The 19,068-nt window shown below is 46.3% G+C and overlaps 1 protein-coding gene across 1 annotated transcript in view; it reads right to left on the minus strand.

The window, feature by feature from the left end:
* The window catches only part of LOC144603752 (mRNA-decapping enzyme 1B-like), a 57,779-nt gene that overhangs the window by 35,944 nt on the left and 2,767 nt on the right, over positions 1–19,068 (minus strand). Inside the window, exons 2-3 of the mRNA XM_078417458.1 lie at positions 14,957–14,997; positions 10,979–11,106 (exon numbers count right to left, since the gene is read on the minus strand). Coding sequence (XP_078273584.1) covers positions 10,979–11,106; positions 14,957–14,997 — 169 coding nt within the window. The remainder of the gene's footprint in view (positions 1–10,978; positions 11,107–14,956; positions 14,998–19,068) is intronic.

Consider the following 19,068-nt stretch of genomic DNA (forward strand, 5'->3'; position numbering starts at 1 on the left):
ACATCCCTACCCTTTTACTTAATGTCTCAGTCGATGAAGACAAGTAGGCCAAATGCCTTCTTCACTACTCTGTGACACCACTTTTAGCGAGCTATGAAGTTGAACCCATTGATTTCATTAATTTTACCACTAACTTCCACCCTGCCCTCAAATTCACACCTCCCTCCGATTTCTCGATCTGTCTCTATCACAAGGGATAGACTATCGGCTGACGTCTACTACAAACCCACCGACTCCCAGTTATTTGGACCTGGAGAGATGTGAAGCACCTCCACCCAACCTTCCTCTTGCAAAGACACTATCCCCTACTCACAATTTCTCTGTCTCCGCCACATCTGCTCCCACGATGCTTTCCATTCTAGGACATCCAGGATCCATTCCTCTTTCTATAGCAAACAAGTTTTCTGGTGGGTTTGCTGGATTCCTTACCGGAGGATAGAGTTCCCTGGTCTTATCTTTCGCCCTTCCAGCCCTGGCATCCAACAGATCATTCTCCGATATTTTCACCACCTTCAATGTGATCCCACCGTCAGTTACATCTTCCCATTCCCACTCCTTTCCACTTTCCACAGGGACTGCTCCATCTGCAACTCCTTGATTCATTCATCCTTTCCCACACAAACCACACCTTTCCCAGGTAATTTCCACTGTAACTGGTGGAGATGTAACACCTGTCCCTATACCTCCTCCTTCACATCTATCCAGGGCCCCCAGAGGTCCTTCCAGGTCAGACAGAGGTTCATGTGCGCCTCCTCTAACCTCATCTACTGCATTCGGTATTCCTGATGTGGCCTTCTTTACATCAACGAGACCAACTGTTTCACCAAATACTTGCGATCGTCTGACAAGGCCTGCTGGACGCTAACTACTTTAACTCTCCCCCCCCCCCCCCACTCCCCATTCTGACATTTCTGTCCTAGGCATCCTCCGTTGTTAGCATGAGGTCACATGCAAGCTGGAAGAATAGCACCTTATATTGCGCTTGGGTAGCTTACAACCTAATGGCACGAACACTGAATTCTAAAATTTTAGTAACTAACCTACAAACAACCCCCCTTCTTTTCTTCCCTGCATCCTCTCTTCCCTGTGCTCTACCTGGATTTGCACCCATTTCACCCATTACCCTTCCACCATCCCCTTCCACCTATACTCCTTCCTATGGCTTAACAATTCACACCTCTTCTATCCAAACTTTGTCTTTTCATCTCTGGTCTTTGTCCAACCATCTGCCTATCAAAAAAAACCTTCACCTGTATCCACCTATCACTTGCCAGGCTTTGTCCTGCTCCCACCACTCATCCAGCGTCTGCCCCCCCCCCCCCAATCCCACCACAATCAGTCTGAAGAAGTGTCCCAACATGAAATGCCATCAATTCATGTTCTCCAGAGATGTTGTCTGACCCATTGAGTTACTCCAGCACTTTGGGTCTTTTTATATAAAAGACCAGCATCTGCAGTTCATTGTATCACCTTAAAATAACTTGCTTTGGTTTATGCATAGTTCTTTCTTTTCTCTCCTCCTGTCACCACAGTTAAACTAGTAATGCAGGGAATGTTTTAATAGTTCATTATAAGATCATGACATGAATGCCTGGAGAATTTTATAATCTTAGCAGGCATGCAATTGAGGCATTACTGAAGTTTTTATCTTTGCTTCCTCTTAATTTGATGAGTGCCTCATATCAATATGTCAGCATTGACGCAGACATGCATGCCACATTGCATTTCTCTGGTGCGGAGAATGACAGCATAAACAGCCACCATCCCCCCTCACTTTATGCTCTTTGGAGGAATGCATCACAAACAGCAACTAAAGATCATTCTCATCGGGTATGCTGCTTGCCACGATAAGTTCTGAATTTAAATAAACTCCAACATTGATTTAAGATATCAATTTTCTCTGAGTTTGTATATTTTCAATGAAGATAAAACCACACTCTAAGAAGATAAAATGCTTCAAGCAGTTGTTCACCAAGAAACTTCCAAACAATTGACCAGCCAACCAATTCAAGCAATTGATGCCAAGTACAAAGGAACAGTTGTGAAGGAGACCCAGCTGAACTGCTTCTACACCTGCCCAGGAGGTAAGATATTCTCTTTAAGTAGTACAAAACAAATAACATTCTAAAAAACTAGATTAAAAATTGGATCTTAGATTACATGTTAAATTCAAAGATTCAAGACAAAATACTTTTTTCCTACTCAATATTTGCAATTCCTCTTTGCCATTGTCAAATTGAAATTATGCTTAAAGTTCTTGAGCGATGAAATTCCCATTCCTATGTTCCTTACTCAATGACAAAAAAATGTCTAGATATTATACAAAAAGAAAATGCATATGACATTTCTATAAAATAAACCAAATGTAATATAATGTCTGAAATTTATAGTCAGATTGCTTTGTTAACAGTTTTACTAAATCCCTACAGTTTTAGTAAATCCCTACAGGAAATCATGAAGATGACCAGCTTTACTTCCTTAAAACCGAGTAAAGCTTTATAAAACCTATTTAAAAATTGCAATGTAGCATAAATATTTTACAAAGTTACTTTACAGGAAATCACAAAGTTTAATAATGAAATCAAAATATCTCAATGCAATGCTGCGTCAGATTCCTGTAAAGTAACTTTGTAAAATATTTATGCTACATTGCAATTTTTAAATAGGTTTTATAAAGCTTTACTCAGTTTTAAGGAAGTAAAGCTGGTCATCTTCATGATTTCCTGTAGGGATTTACTAAAACTGTAGGGATTTAGTAAAACTGTTAACAAAGCAATCTGACTATAAATTTCAGACATTATATTACATTTGGTTTATTTTATAGAAATGTCATATGCATTTTCTTTTTGTATAATATCTAGACATTTTTTTGTTGTAATGCATCCAGGCAAAATTTGCTTAACTGAATAAAAACTTGCATCATCGACTGAATTCTTCGCAACAACTTCAGGTTTTTGAACGTAGCACAAGACTAACCTCAACAATGGACCATCTTTGGTCTTTTTAACATTAGTGGTTATTATTTTATTGAATTTTTGGTTATTATATGGCATCTATGTGTATTGTGTTGACATGCCTGTTATGCTGCTGCAAGTAAGAATTTCATTGTCAGTGCAGATGACACTTAAACACTCTTTATTTTTTACTCTTTTGAAGTCATTTGGAGTTACATGGAAAGGGAGGCTTAGAGGAATATAGGCCAAATGCAGGCTGATGGCACGACTTTAGATAGTGTTAGTTGGGCCGAGAGGCCTGTTTCCGTGCTATATCTATATACTAAAACTCTTGTTTGTTTGTTTGTTTGTTTGTTTGTCCTGAACTACAGCCAAAGCGGTACACGATAGCGCGACAATTTTAGGCCCATCTTAATCACCGTCGTCCCTTTAGTGCTAATAGAAGAAGTTTCATTGAAATTAGTGTTATATTTTTAACGTTATTCACATTTTAAAGTTTACAGCTGGGTGGCAGTGTGAACAGTGAGTAAGATGCCATTTTCAGGGTGCAGGGTGAGTTGGACAGGTTGTGTGAGTGGGCGGATACATGGCAGATGCAGTTTAATGTGGATAAATGTGAGGTTATCCACTTTGGAGATAAGAACAGGTAGGCAGATTATTATCTGAATGGCGTCAAGTTAGGAAAAGGGGACCTACAACGAGATCTGGGTGTCCTAGTGCATCAGTCACTGAAATGAAGCATGCATGTACAGCAGGCAGTGAAAGAAAGCCAATGGAATGTTGGCCTTCATAAAAGGGGAGATGAGTATAGGAGCAAAGAGGTCCTTCTGCAGTTGTACAGGGCCCTAGTGAGACCACACCTGGAGTATTGTGTGCAGTTTTGTCTCCAAACTTGAGGATGGACATTCTTGCTATTGAAGGAGTGCAGCGTAGGTTCACGAGGTTCATTCCCGGAATGGCGGGACTGTCGTGTGTTGAAAGACTGGAGCGGCTGGGCTTGTATACTCTGGAATTTAGGAGGATGAGGGGGGATCTTATTGAAACATATAAGATTATTAAGGGATTGGACACACTAGAGGCAGGAAACATATCCCCGATGTTGGGGGAGTCCCGAACCAGGGGCCACAGTTTAAGAATAAGGGTAGGCCAGTTAGAACGGAGATGAGGAAGAACTTTTTCACTCAGAGTTGTAAAGCTGTGGAATTCTCTGCCTCAGAAGGCAGTGGAGGCCAATTCTCTGGATGCTTTCAAGAGATAGTTAGGTAGAGCTCTTAATGATAGTGGACTCAGTAGATATGGGGAGAAGGCAGGAACGGGGTACTGATTGTGCATGATCAGCCATGATCACGGTGAATGGCTCGAAGGGCCGAATGTCCTACTCCTGCATTTATTGTCTATTGTCTAAATCTATCTCCTGGGGAACGAGAGAGGAGGGAGGGAGGGAAAGAGGGAGGGAGGGAGGGAGGGAGGGAGTGGGGGGGGGAGAAGGGGGGATAAGGGGGGTTGAGGAGGATGGAGTGGGCGGGAAGGGAAGGGATCATTTTCCAATGTTCTAGAGAGTGATCATTTTCCAATGTTCTATAGATTCAGGATCAGTTCCTATGGATTGGAGGGCAACTAATGTTGTCCCACTTTTTAAGAAAGGAGGGAGAGAGAAAACGGGAAATTATAGACCAGTTAGTCTGACATCAGTGATGGGGAAGATGCTGGAGTCAATTATAAAAGACAAAATTGCGGAGCATTTGGATAGTAGTAACAGGATTGTTCCGAGTCAGCATGGATTTACGAAATCATGCTTGACTAATCTTCTGGAATTCTTTGAGGATGTAACTAGGAAAATTGACAGGGGAGAGCTGGTGGATGTGGTGTACCTTGACTTTCAGAACAACTTCGACAAGGTTCCACATAGGAGATTAGTGGGCAAAATTAGAGTACATGGTATTGGAGGTAGGGTACTGACATGGATAGAAAATTGGTTGACAGACAGAAAGCAAAGAATGGGCGTAAATAGGCCGCTTTCAGAATGGCAGGCAGTAACTAGTGGGGTACCGCAAGGCTCGGTGCTGGGACCGCAGCTATTTACAATATACATTAATGACTTGGATGAAGGGATTAAAAGTACCATTAGCAAATTTGCAGATGATACAAAGCTGGGTGGTAGTGTGAACTGTGAGGAAGATGCTATGAGGTTGCAGGGTGACTTGGACAGGTTATGTGAGTGGGCGGATTCATGGCAGATGCAGTTTAATGTGGATAAGTGTGAGGTTATCCACTTTGGTGGTAAGAATAGGAAGGCAGAGTATTATCTGAATGATGTCAAGTTATGAAAAGGGGACGTACAACGAGATCTGGGTGTCCTAGTGCATCAGTCACTGAAAGGAAGCATGCAGGTACAGCAGGCAGTGAAGAAAACCAATGGAATATTGGCCTTCATAACAAGAGGAGTTGAGTATAGGAGCAAAGAGGTCCTTTTGCAGTTGTACAGGGCTCTAGTGAGACCTCACCTGGAGTACTGTGTGCAGTTTTGGTCTCCAGATTTGAGGAAGGATATTCTTGCTTTTGAGGGCGTGCAGCGTAGGTTTACTAGGTTAATTCCCGGAATGGCGGAACTGTCATATGTTGAAAGACTGGAGCGACTAGGCTTGTATACACTGGAATTTAGAAGGATGAGAGGAGATCTTATCGAAACGTATAAGATTATAAAGGGGTTGGACACGTTAGAGGCAGGAAACATGTTCCCAATGTTGGGGGATCCAGAACAAGGGGCCACAGTTTAAGAATAAGGGGTAGGCCATTTAGAACTGAGATGAGGAAAAACTTTTTCAGTCAGAGTTGTGAATCTGTGGAATTTTCTACCTCAGAAGGCAGTGGAGGCCAATTCTCTGAATGCATTCAAGAGAGAGCTAGATAGAGCTCTTAAGGATAGCGGAGTCAGGGGGTATGGGGAGAAGGCAGGAACGGGGTACTGATTGAGAATGATCAGCCATGATCACATTGAATGGCGGTGCTGGCTCGAAGGGCCGAATGGCCTCCTTCTGTAACTATTGTCTATTGAATACAGTGGTGGAGGTTGTATATAGGCTTTCAAACAACAGGGGCAATTTACTTGGTGAATTAAACAAAAATTAGAGATACATGCCTTAAGGGAAAAACTAACTATGGTGACTTTAACTTACATATAGATTGGGTAAGTGGAGGAGGATATGGAAGATGCTGTAGAGGAGGAATTCTTGGAGTCTGTTCATAATGGATTTTTATGTTGAAAAAATATATTGTAGAAAATGTCTTCCTGGACTGGGTCTTGCTCAAAGGTTCAGATTAGTCTATTATCAATGTAGCTCTGGACTTTGTGTACCCTTCTCATTATCAGTAATACCACCAATTTTCTGGTGACATGCCAATGTATATTCAAACCATCAAAATTCAAATCCAAATCATAACTGTGTGTAAGAAAGAATCTCAATACAGATCCCTGGTGTTTATTACTGTCCCCAGTGGTGTTTTTGCTTAAATGTAAAAATTAGTCCAGTTAAACTTCAAATTTCCCCCGTTCTGGTTAAATGTTCAGGTGTCACCATTCCTATTTCAGAGGCAAGAGATTCAGATCCTAGTTCAAATACAGACAGATTGCTTCACTATTTGACCTGCTGTCTTTCTCACCAAATGCTGAACAAATGTTCTATTTACAATCTTGGGTATAAGTAAAAGATTCAACAATACCATGACAAAAACGAGTACAAACATTATCCCCAGAAACCTGTTCTATATTTATTCCTCAGTAAACATTTCTGCAACAAATTATAAGATTTGAGACACAGGATCATCCATGATCAAGTGATCCTGTGTGTCAAATCTATTTATTCACAAAATGCTGGAGTAACTCAGCAGGTCGGGCAGCATCTCGGGAGAGAAGGAATGGGTGACGTTTCGGGTCGAGACCCTTCTTCAGACTGAAGAAGGGTCTCGACCCGAAACGTCACCCATTCCTTCTCTCCCGAGATGCTGCCCGACCTGCTGAGTTACTCCAGCATTTTGTGAATAAATCGATTTGTACCAGCATCTGCAGTTATTTTCTTATGTCAAATCTATTTTCCTGCCTGATCTCCACATGCTCTCCAATCTCAGGTACTTAATGACTGAGAGTACCAAGATAAATAATTTTAGAGATCTGCAACTCGTATTTCCAAAAAACGATTCTATCATCCCACCACTAACGCCACCTAGTTCTACTCTTCAACTAGAGGAAATAGCCATTTATTATCCAGCTAGCCACACAATCAATACCTCTCAGAATCTTGTCTGACTCAATGAGATCACCTCTCATTCTACTAAATTCAAGTTGAGTGTGCACCAATCCTGTTTTACCTTTCCTCATAGAGTAATCCCAAGCCCCCTATCTAGTGAATTTATTTATACTGTCTCCAAGGACAGTAAATCACATATTGAATATGGACACCAAAATTACCAAACTATGACAAATGATGTCTTACCAAAGCTCCACACAATCTGAGCAAGACTTTTGCATCCAAACCTTTCACTTGAGCTTTTTATCAAGTTTATCACATCACTGTGTGGTCACAGCTTAAAAATTAGGGATGGAAGACAAATAAAAATAACCATAACGAAGCATACTTAAGGCTTCATTTATGAAGCATGCACTGCATTGAAAACTTCTCTGTGGTGCTTTTCTGGAGTTATATTTAGTGTAAAAATTACAGGAGTAAAAGGAAGAAAAAATACATGGTTCAGCTTTTCAGTATTTTATAAAAAAGAATTTGTAAATCGGGGTCTCTTTGTTAATGCAATATTTTTGTTTTGTTTCAGTTATTACAATTATATAACTGCATGTAAAGGAGGGTAATCATTGAATATTTGAACAACAGATGTGGTTGCTCTCATTCAATAACCTTTGCTTCCGATTCAAAAGTTAAGTGTTCAGCTTTACGTTCCTAGAATGTTGTCTTCTTGTTAAGTAAAAAGTAAGTTACTTAATGTTGAGGACTTGAGGAGAAGAAGAGCTAAATATGAAGAGATTATGAAATAAACTGGGCATATTTAAAATAAAAATGAAATATTAACATGCTTACATCCTTTGGGGTCGAACACTATGAGATAACTAAACTACCATAATTAGGGTCAAATTCAAACCTTACTAAATGGAACCAAGCGCTTTGTTTAATGTATTAAATCGCTTCACATTCATTTCGAGCTCTCTTTATCTTATCTCAAAGTTTAGAGCACAGAATGTTGGCAGAATATTATGGCAGTCAGTTGCATGGACTGATCTATATGTATCCCAGGCACAGTCAAAGCTTCCTTTGACTATAAAAGGTTACATGAGGCAGAAGGCAACAGCCACATATCTAATCTAATTCTTGACACTTCTTTTTTAACCTATTTATAATCTGAAAAGGAACAAGCGTCCTCTTGATATTGCTGACCCTTCACGGCCAATTTTAATTGGTGTTTGTATTTTCTGTCATGGATGTATCGAAAATGGCTAAACAAGTACAACTTTAAAAATTAAAATTTTGCAGGAATTGCCTGCTGCACTGGAATTACATTTAAAGAAAATAATCAAGAAGGAACAGTAAAAAGAGTATTAGTGTGTAAAAAGAGTATTATTCTGTCCTGAGCCTCCTCCATTGTCAGAGTGACGCCCAGCGCAAATTGGAGGTACAGCACCTCATATTTCCCTTGGGCAGCTTATAATACTTGTGATGAAGCAGCTTGGTTCAAAAGGCACAGCTAGTTCTGAAATACAACTCTGCAATACTGCAGCTGAAATGCTATTGGGGCCAATGGATTCAGGTGTTTCACAAAATGACAAGGAGTGAATTAAATTGTATAATGTCCTCAGAAAGAAGAAAAGATTAATCTTTCATCTAATAGTGTGGCCGAAGACGGCTGCAATCATGTTCATCCTGCAATTACAGTCAAGAATGTTTTGTAGATATTGGGAAAGATACTCTTCAGCTCAGAACAACTCAGCAAGGCCCAAAACATCACCTATCCATTCCCCCCACATATGATACCTGGCCTGTTGAATGACTCCAGCACTTTTGTGTTTTGCCCAAAATCCCAGCATCTGCAGTTCCTTGAGTCAGCAAGATTATTAGTTTGGGTTTGAGAGTTTTGCAGTTTTTAATTTGGTCCATTTTATCTCTTCTGGGATTTTCCAAATTGGTGACAAGTACTGTATATAAATTAGATATAAATTAACAAACTATAATATTTAACACCATAACTTTAGTTGAATTAGCAGGTGAAATTAACAAGGTGGCAAGGTACTTTCTTCAAGATATCTTGCTTTTCCAAAGATCCATAATGCACAGAGATCTATAAATTCTCTTAGTTTAACTGTTCTAAGTCTTTCTGCTTTTTAATATTCACTATTTCTTGGCAGAGGACAAAGCTACACAAACAAAATGTCAAATAATTGATTTTTAAATAGTACATTGAGGTACCACATTTCTCTGAGTTGCAACTAAATGTTCCCAGGTAACAGGTTTAATTATAAATCTAAAAAATCTGCTAACTTCCCCCCTATGTTTGGTAACATACCTTTTCTCTTCTATCTATTGTTCCATGCACTTGAATTTTTTTGTTTGCTTATTTACAAAACATTTCCAAAATCCACTTCCCTTAGTTATTATCTTTTGAGTGTTCTAGTGTACAAATACTCAAGATACTGGAACAAGGTGACAATAGTGATATTGTATTAGTATGCTGCTCCAACTCCTCAAGCTCCTTTGCAACAAAGTGACTACAATATAATTATGCTACAACAATTGGTAGTAGGCGACTGGCCATCTCTAGTGCCTGCATTCACTATTAAAGATTTACTCTCCATGGAAGAGTAAACCATGATTAAGAACAATAGTCACTGCAACTCCTAATATTACAGGGATTAGTTTCATTCATTTTAGTTTAGTTTAAAGATACAGCAGGGAAACAGACCACTAAGTCCACGCTGACCATCGATCACCTGTTCGCATTAGTTCTACATGGTCCCACTTTTGCATCCACTCCATACACACGAGGGGCAATGCACAGAGGTTATTTACCTACAAATCAACACATTTTTGGGATGTGGGCGGAAACCGGAGCACATGGAGGAAGCCCACACGGTCACAGGGCAAACGTGCAAACTCCACAGACAACACCTGAGGTCCGGATCAAACCTGAACCTTTGGCACTGTGAGGCAGCAGCCCTGTCAGCTGCATCACTCTCTATGGATTTGTATCTTGAAAATGGATACAGATTTAGCATGCCCACCCTTGATGAGTCTTGGGGTTACCAGTCGGTGTTCTTCAGGCAGTAGAAGATAATCTCCTATTAGAAGTTATTTCCAAGTTTTAAGAAATACTACATATATGCCTGTGCCTTTGCAATGAGCTGGTGCTAATAATTCCAGAGAATCCAGGGTCAGATTCAAGATCTATTGCATACATTACTCTCTTTCTTTGCTTTTACTGTGGAGAAAGACATGAAGACGGAGAAACGTGACAGTTAATGGAGATGTCTTGAGGATAATCCATATTAGTGGTGTTGGATTACCCAAGGGGTAGGATGGTGGATAGATCTTCCAGGCCTGATTAGATATATTCAAGGACATTATGGGAAGCTAGAGAAGAAACTGCAGGTGCCCTGGTTGAGATAAATGAATCAGCATTGGAAGACTGAAGGTGGCTAATGTTGTGCCTCTATTTCAGAAGGGATGCAAAGAAGGGTATATGGGAATGAGTTGCCTGAGGAGGTAGTTGAGGCAGGTACTACAACACGATTTAGAAGACATTTGGACAGGTACATGGATAGAAAATGCTTAGAGAGGTATGGGCCAAATGCAGTAGGTAGTTCTATTGTAGATGGGGCATCTTGGTCAGCATGGGCAAATTGGGCCTGCTTCCGTGCTGCATGACTATGACTATTTTCAGAGCACTAAGTAAAGCCTGTCCAAAATTTAGAAATGGTTTATACATGGTATGGAATTTTATCAAAAGACAATATTTTCCAATCTTACATTGTGCATTTCTATAGAGTAGAAAAGGGTCTTGTAACTGGAAGTCCAAGTCCTTAGTGATTGGTTCAGTCCGGTTTTCCACATTCAATCTGTTCATGATGGTGAAGCCATGCCTGGGTGAAGCAGATCTAGTATCCAAACAAAAAAAGAAAATAACAAGTTAGAATGCAGAAAAGAATCCTTTCTCTACACCCCTTGCTCCCACCAGACACATGAAAAGAACGAAAGTCTGTTCTGTAACATTGCTGTTGCAACTTACACTTAAGGGGATGAGCAAGAGTCACTTTCTTAAGTAGAGGTTGCATGCAGCCTCTCTTCGCTGCTTTACCATTCGGTAAGACCACAGATGATTATAACACACTGCCACGTTCCTGCATTAATCCCCTATCCTTAAAAGTCTAAAAAATGATTAATTGCTGTCATGAATATATGCAGAAATCAAGCCTTTACAGCCCTCTTGGATAATCAATTTCAAAGACTCATCCATCATAGACAAATAAATTTGTCTCATGTTATCCCACTTTTCAAGAAAGGAGCGAGAGAGAAAACGGGGAATTACAGACCAGTTAGCCTGACATCGGTGGTGGGGAAGATGCTGGAGTCAATTATTAAAGAGGTAATAACAGTGCATTTGGATAGCAGTAAAAGGATAAGTCCAAGTCAGCATGGGTTTATGAAAGGGAAAGCATGCTTGACTAATCTTCTGGAATTTTTTGAGGATGTGACAAGTAAAATGGATGAAGGGGAGCCAGTGGATGTACTGTATCTAGACTTTCAGAATGCCATTGATAAGGTCCCACATGGGAGATTGGTGAGCAAAAGTAGAGCACATGGTATTGGGGGTAGGGTGTTGACATGGATAGAAAATTGGTTGGCAGACAGGAAACAAAGAGTAGAAGTAAACAGGTCCTTTTCAGAATGGCAGGCAGTGGTGCCGCAAGGCTCGGTGTTGGGGCCGCAACTGTTTACCATATATATTAATGATTTGGATGAAAGAATTAGAAGTAACACTAGCAAGTTTGCGGATGACACAAAGCTGGGTGGCAGTGTGAACTGCGAAGAGGATGTTAGGCGGTTGCAGGGTGACCTGGACAGGTTGAATGAGTGGGCAGATGCAGTATAATATAGATAAATGTGAGGTAATCCACTTTGGCGGCAAAAACAAGGAGGCAGATTATTATCTCAATCGTGTCAGGTTAGATAAGGGGGAAGTGCAGCGAGACCTGGGTGTCCTTGTACACCAGTCACTGAAAGTTGGCGTGCTGGTACAACAGGCAGTGAAGAAAGCTAATGGCATGTTGGCCTTCATAATCTTCTGCAGTTATATAGGGCCCTGGTAAGACGACATCTGGAGTGTTGTGTACAGTTTTGGTCTCCTAATTTGAGGAAGGACATCCTTGTAATTGAGGCAGTGCAGCGTAGGTTCACGAGATTGATCCCTGGGATGGCAGGACTGTCATATGAGGAAAGATTGAAAAGACTAGGCTTGTATTCATTGGAGTTTAGAAACATGAGAGGGGATCTTATAGAGACATATAAAATTATAAAAGGACTGGACAAGCTAGATGCAGGAAAAATGTTCCCAATGTTGGGCGAGTCCAGAACCAGGGGGCACAGTCTTAGAATAAAGGAAAGGCCATTTAAAACTGAGGTGAGAAGGAACTTTTTTACCCAGAAGGTTGTGAATTTGTGGAATTCTCTGCCACAGAGGGGAGTGGAGGCCAAATCACTGAATGAATTTAAGAGTTAGATAGAGCTCTAGGAGCTAGCGGAATCAGGGGATATGGGGAGAAGTTGGGCACAGGTTACTGATTGTGGATAATCAGTGATACTCTGTTCTACAATAGAAACATAGAAAATAGGTGCAGGAGTAGGCCATTCGGCCCTTCGAGCCTGCACCGCCATTCAATATGATCATGGCTGATCATCCAGCTCAGTAGCCTGTACCTGCCTTCTCTCCATACCCCCTGATCCCTTTAGCAAAAAGGGCCACATCTAACTCCCTCTTAAATATAGCCAATGAACTGGCCTCAACTACCTTCTGTGGCAGAGAATTCCACAGACTCACCACTCTCTGTGTGAAGAAATGTTTTCTCATCTCGGTCCTAAAAGACTTCCCCCTTATCCTTAAGTTGTGACCCCTGATTCTGGACTCCCCCAACATCGGGAACAATCTTCCCGCATCTAGCCTCTCCAACCCCTTAAGAATTTTATATGTTTCTATAAGATCCCCCCTCAGTCTTCTAAATTCCAGCGAGTTCAAGCCCAGTCTATCCAGTCTTTCCTCATATGAAAGTCCCGCCATCCCAGGGATCAATCTGGTGAACCTTCTCTGTACTCCCTCTAAGGCAAGAACGTCTTTCCTCAGGTTAGGAGACCAAAACTGCACACAATACTCCAGGTGCGGTCTCACCAAGGCCCTGTACAACTGCAGCAGAACCTCCCTGCTCCTAAACTCAAATCCTCTTGCTATGAATGCCAACATACCATTCGCTTTCTTCACTGCCTGCTGCACCTGCATGCTTGCTTTCAATGACTGGTGCACCATGACACCCAGGTCACGTTGCATCTCCCCTTCTCCCAATCGGTCACCATTCAGGTAATACTCTGCTTTCCTGTTCTTGCCGCCAAAGTGGATAACCTCACATTTATCCACATTATATTGCATCTGCCATGCATTTGCCCATTCGCCTAATCTATCCAAGTCACTCTGCAGCCTCCTAGCATCCTCCTCGCAGCTAACACTGCCACCCAGCTTCGTGTCATCCGCAAACTTAGAGATGTTGCATTCAATTCCCTCGTCCAAATCATTAATATACACTGTAAATAACTGGGGTCCCAGCACTGAGTCTTGCGGTACCCCACTAGTCACTGCCTGCCATTCCGAAAAGGACCCGTATATTCCTACTCTTTGCTTCCTGTCCGCCAACCAATTTTCTATCCACCTCAACACTGAACCCTCAATACCGTGTGCTTTAAGTTTGTACACCAATCTCCTATGTGGGACCTTGTCGAAGGCCTTCTGAAAGTCCAGATATAACACATCGACTGGTTCTCCCTTATCCACTCTACTAGTTACATCCTCGAAAAATTCTATAAGATTCGTCAGACATGATTTGCCTTTGGTAAATCCATGCTGACTTTGTCCGATGATTTCACCACTTTCCAAATGTGATGCTATGTGATGTAATAATGTACAGCCTTTAGTATTTTTAAGAATTATAAAAATAAACTTGTAACATGCATTAAAATGCCTTTATTTTCAAAACTCCTGAGGGAGAAATAGCTTTGTTGGTGCGAGTATGAAACTTTGAAGCCCCAACCCTCTTTTCCCATTGACACAAATGTTTTCATAAGGCATTATCAAAAGCACGAGGATTCCCAAGAAACCATACAAAAACTACTGTGCTATAATAGAAATACTTGTAGGTTCAAAAAGGGAAATGGGTCTATATTTGCAAGAGAGAAAAACAAATCAAGAGGATTGGAGGGAATGGGGAGTTGATATGGTTTTAATGATCCCGCAAACTGCAAACATGGACTCAAAAGGATGAACATGCAGAAAAAACCCACCTAAATTACACCCTGGTGATTCCCTCTACTTCCTTCTTCTGTTGGGCAGAAGATACAAAAGCTTGAAAGCACGTAACACAATATTCAGCACTCTGGTATTGTTTCACTGTGCACTATCTATTGTGCTCGTCTATAGCTTGATTGTATTGTGTATAGTACGATGCATGGATCGCACACAAACAAAACGTTTCCACTATACTTCAGTACACGCTACATATTAAATCAATACAAATGGCCCAGTCATTTAACTGTACTTTACAGTACTTTAACTGTACTCTTATTCTCAGATTATAAGAGTGTCTGAGTACATAAAAAGAGACAATCCAAGGCCACGTTGTTTAATCAGTTTTTGAAAAATAATTGTCACAGTAAAAATAATGCCCAATTATTTCTAATTACCCATACCTTGCATAAACAAATAAGGTCCCTTCGACATCAGTTTTTTCCTGTGAAGTAAAAGAAAAATTCATTGTATTTAATGCTGCTAGTCATACACCATATTGTACATGAAGGAAAGGCTTTATTTATGGAAGCTTCAAAACTTTATCTGTGCCAGTGAACTAACCTCAGTAAGGCCATCTAGAGGACAGATTAAAATACTTTAGACATTGGAGATACAGCGTGGAAACAAACCCTTCGTCGCACCGAGTCCATGCCAACCAACAATCACCTCGTACACAGGCACTATCCTACACATTAGGGACAATTTACAGTTTACAAAAACCAATTAACCTACAAACCTGTATGTCTTTGGAGTGTGGGAGGAAACCGGAGCACCCGGAGAAATCCCATGGAAGCATAGGAAGAACGTACAAACTCCGTACAGACAGCACACATAATCAGGATCGAACACAGAGTTCTGGTGTGTAAGGCAGGAACTTTATCGCTGTGCCACTGTGCTGCCCATGTTCCCACATTCCACACTAAGCTACAAGTGTTAACAACAGTACAGTGAAAGAACAGAAAGAAAGCATAATACAAACAGATTTAAAATTTACGAACAATTGGCTTTGTACATTTTCCATCCTGCCTAGTCTAGGTTAAAGAAATAATGTGATTCATTCAGGTAACATTGTAATGAAATTTAATTTTGTTAACTATTTTATGTTATCGTAGTTTGGAATAATGAAGCTCAAATTTAATAAACATTATATTTATAAAAATCAGAAAAACTGCATATGTTAGAAAACAAAAAAACAAACAAAAATGCTAGAAACAGGCAGCAGAAAAGGCAGCACTTGTGGAAAGAAAAAATAAACCAATTATTTTGAAGTCACAGAGAAGCTGGGAGAGGTAAGACATAGGGAATATCTGATAGGATGAGGCCATGTTTACAGCATTTAGTCCTTAGCACAGGGAAAGAGAGACAATAAACATAAAAGCTATGAAATGAGGGCATTTAGAGGAACCACACAAAGAGAAACAGAGCCAACATTATAAATGGATGACAAGGGGGGGAGAGAGGGTAGGGGGGGGAGAGAGGGTAGGGGGGGGAGAGCGAGGGTAGGGGGGGGAGAGCGAGGTAGGGGGGGGAGAGCGAGGGTAGGGGGGGAGAGAGGGTAGGGGGGGGAGAGAGGGTGGGGGGGGGAGAGAGGGTAGGGGGGGAGAGAGGGTAGGGGGGGGAGAGAGGGTAGGGGGGGGAGAGAGGGTAGGGGGGGGAGAGAGGGTAGGGGGGGGAGAGAGGGTAGGGGGAGAGAGGGTAGGGGGGGAGAGAGGGTAGGGGGGGGAGAGGGGGGAGAGTGGGTAGGGGGGGAGAGAGGGTAGGGGGGGGAGAGAGGGTAGGGGGGGAGAGAGGGTAGGGGGGGAGAGAGGGTAGGGGGGGAGAGAGGGTAGGGGGGGGAGAGAGGGTAGGGGGGGGAGAGAGGGTGGGGGGGGAGAGAGGGTGGGGGGGAGAGAGGGTGGGGGGGGAGAGAGGGTGGGGGGGAGAGAGGGTGGGGGGGAGAGAGGGTGGGGGGGGAGAGAGGGTGGGGGGGAGAGAGGGTGGGGGGGAGAGAGGGTGGGGGGAGAGAGGTGGGGGGGAGAGAGGGTGGGGGAGGAGTGGGGGAGAGAGGGTGGGGGGGAGAGGGTGGGGGGAGAGAGGTGGGGGAGAGAGGGTGGGGGGGAGAGAGGGTGGGGGAGAGGGGGGGAGAGAGGGTGGGGGGGAGAGAGGGTGGGGGGGAGAGAGGGTGGGGGGAGAGAGGTGGGGGGAGAGAGGGTGGGGGGGAGAGAGGGTGGGGGGGAGAGAGGGTGGGGGGGAGAGAGGGTGGGGGGGAGAGAGGGTGGGGGGGAGAGAGGGTGGGGGGGAGGGTGGGAGAGAGGGTGGGGGGGGAGAGAGGGTGGGGGGGAGAGAGGGTGGGGGGAGAGAGGGTGGGGGGGAGAGAGGGTGGGGGGAGAGAGGGTGGGGGGGGAGAGAGGGTGGGGGGGAGAGAGGGTGGGGGGGAGAGAGGGTGGGGGGGGAGAGAGGGTGGGGGGGGAGAGAGGGTGGGGGGGAGAGAGGGTGGGGGGGAGAGAGGGTGGGGGGGGAGAGAGGGTGGGGGGGGAGAGAGGGTGGGGGGGGAGAGAGGGTGGGGGGGGAGAGAGGGTGGGGGGGGAGAGAGGGTGGGGGGGGAGAGAGGGTGGGGGGGGAGAGAGGGTGGGGGGGGAGAGAGGGTGGGGGGGGAGAGAGGGTGGGGGGGGAGAGAGGGTGGGGGGGGAGAGAGGGTGGGGGGGGAGAGAGGGTGGGGGGGGAGAGAGGGTGGGGGGGGAGAGAGGGTGGGGGGGGAGAGAGGGTGGGGGGGGAGAGAGGGTGGGGGGGGAGAGAGGGTGGGGGGGGAGAGAGGGTGGGGGGGGAGAGAGGGTGGGGGGGGAGAGAGGGTGGGGGGGGAGAGAGGGTGGGGGGGGAGAGAGGGTGGGGGGGGGAGAGAGGGTGGGGGGGGAGAGAGGGTGGGGGGGAGAGAGGGTGGGGGGGAGAGAGGGTGGGGGGGAGAGAGGGTGGGGGGGGGAGAGAGGGTGGGGGGGGGAGAGAGGGTGGGGGGGGAGAGAGGGTGGGGGGGGAGAGAGGGTGGGGGGGGGAGAGAGGGTGGGGGGGGGAGAGAGGGTGGGGGGGGGAGAGAGGGTGGGGGGGGAGAGAGGGTGGGGGGGGGAGAGAGGGTGGGGGGGGGAGAGAGGGTGGGGGGGGAGAGAGGGTGGGGGGGGAGAGAGGGTGGGGGGGGGAGAGAGGGTGGGGGGGGGAGAGAGGGTGGGGGGGGAGAGAGGGTGGGGGGGGAGAGAGGGTGGGGGGGGAGAGAGGGTGGGGGGGGAGAGAGGGTGGGGGGGGAGAGAGGGTGGGGGGGGAGAGAGGGTGGGGGGGGGAGAGAGGGTGGGGGGGGAGAGAGGGTGGGGGGGAGAGAGGGTGGGGGGAGAGAGGTGGGGGGGGAGAGAGGGTGGGGGGGGAGAGAGGGTGGGGGGGGAGAGAGGGTGGGGGGGAGAGGGTGGGGGGAGAGAGGGTGGGGGGAGAGAGGGTGGGGGGGGAGAGAGGGTGGGGGGGAGAGAGGGTGGGGGGGAGAGAGGGTGGGGGGGGAGAGAGGGTGGGGGGGGAGAGAGGGTGGGGGGGGAGAGAGGGTGGGGGGGGAGAGAGGGTGGGGGGGGAGAGAGGGTGGGGGGGGAGAGAGGGTGGGGGGGAGAGAGGGTGGGGGGGAGAGAGGGTGGGGGGGGAGAGAGGGTGGGGGGGGAGAGAGGGTGGGGGGGAGAGAGGGTGGGGGGGAGAGAGGGTGGGGGGGGAGAGAGGGTGGGGGGGGAGAGAGGGTGGGGGGGAGAGAGGGTGGGGGGGGAGAGAGGGTGGGGGGGGAGAGAGGGTGGGGGGGGAGAGAGGGTGGGGGGGGAGAGAGGGTGGGGGGGGAGAGAGGGTGGGGGGGGAGAGAGGGTGGGGGGAGAGAGGGTGGGGGGAGAGAGGGTGGGGGGGAGAGAGGGTGGGGGGGGAGAGAGGGTGGGGGGGGAGAGAGGGTGGGGGGGGAGAGAGGGTGGGGGGGGGAGAGAGGGTGGGGGGGGAGAGAGGGTGGGGGGGGGAGAGAGGGTGGGGGGGGGAGAGAGGGTGGGGGGGGGGAGAGAGGGTGGGGGGGGGAGAGAGGGTGGGGGGGGGAGAGAGGGTGGGGGGGGGAGAGAGGGTGGGGGGGGAGAGAGGGTGGGGGGGGGAGAGAGGGTGGGGGGGGGAGAGAGGGTGGGGGGGGAGAGAGGGTGGGGGGGGGAGAGAGGGTGGGGGGGGGAGAGAGGGTGGGGGGGGGGAGAGAGGGTGGGGGGGGGAGAGAGGGTGGGGGGGGGAGAGAGGGTGGGGGGGGGAGAGGGTGGGGGGGGGAGAGAGGGTGGGGGGGGAGAGAGGGTGGGGGGGGGGAGAGAGGGTGGGGGGGGGAGAGAGGGTGGGGGGGGGAGAGAGGGTGGGGGGGGGAGAGAGGGTGGGGGGGGAGAGAGGGTGGGGGGGGGGAGAGAGGGTGGGGGGGGGAGAGAGGGTGGGGGGGGGAGAGAGGGTGGGGGGGGGAGAGGGGGGGGAGAGAGGGTGGGGGGGGGAGAGAGGGTGGGGGGGGGAG

The sequence above is a fragment of the Rhinoraja longicauda genome, chromosome 20, assembly GCF_053455715.1.
Source record: "Rhinoraja longicauda isolate Sanriku21f chromosome 20, sRhiLon1.1, whole genome shotgun sequence".
Lineage (NCBI taxonomy): Eukaryota > Metazoa > Chordata > Chondrichthyes > Rajiformes > Arhynchobatidae > Rhinoraja > Rhinoraja longicauda.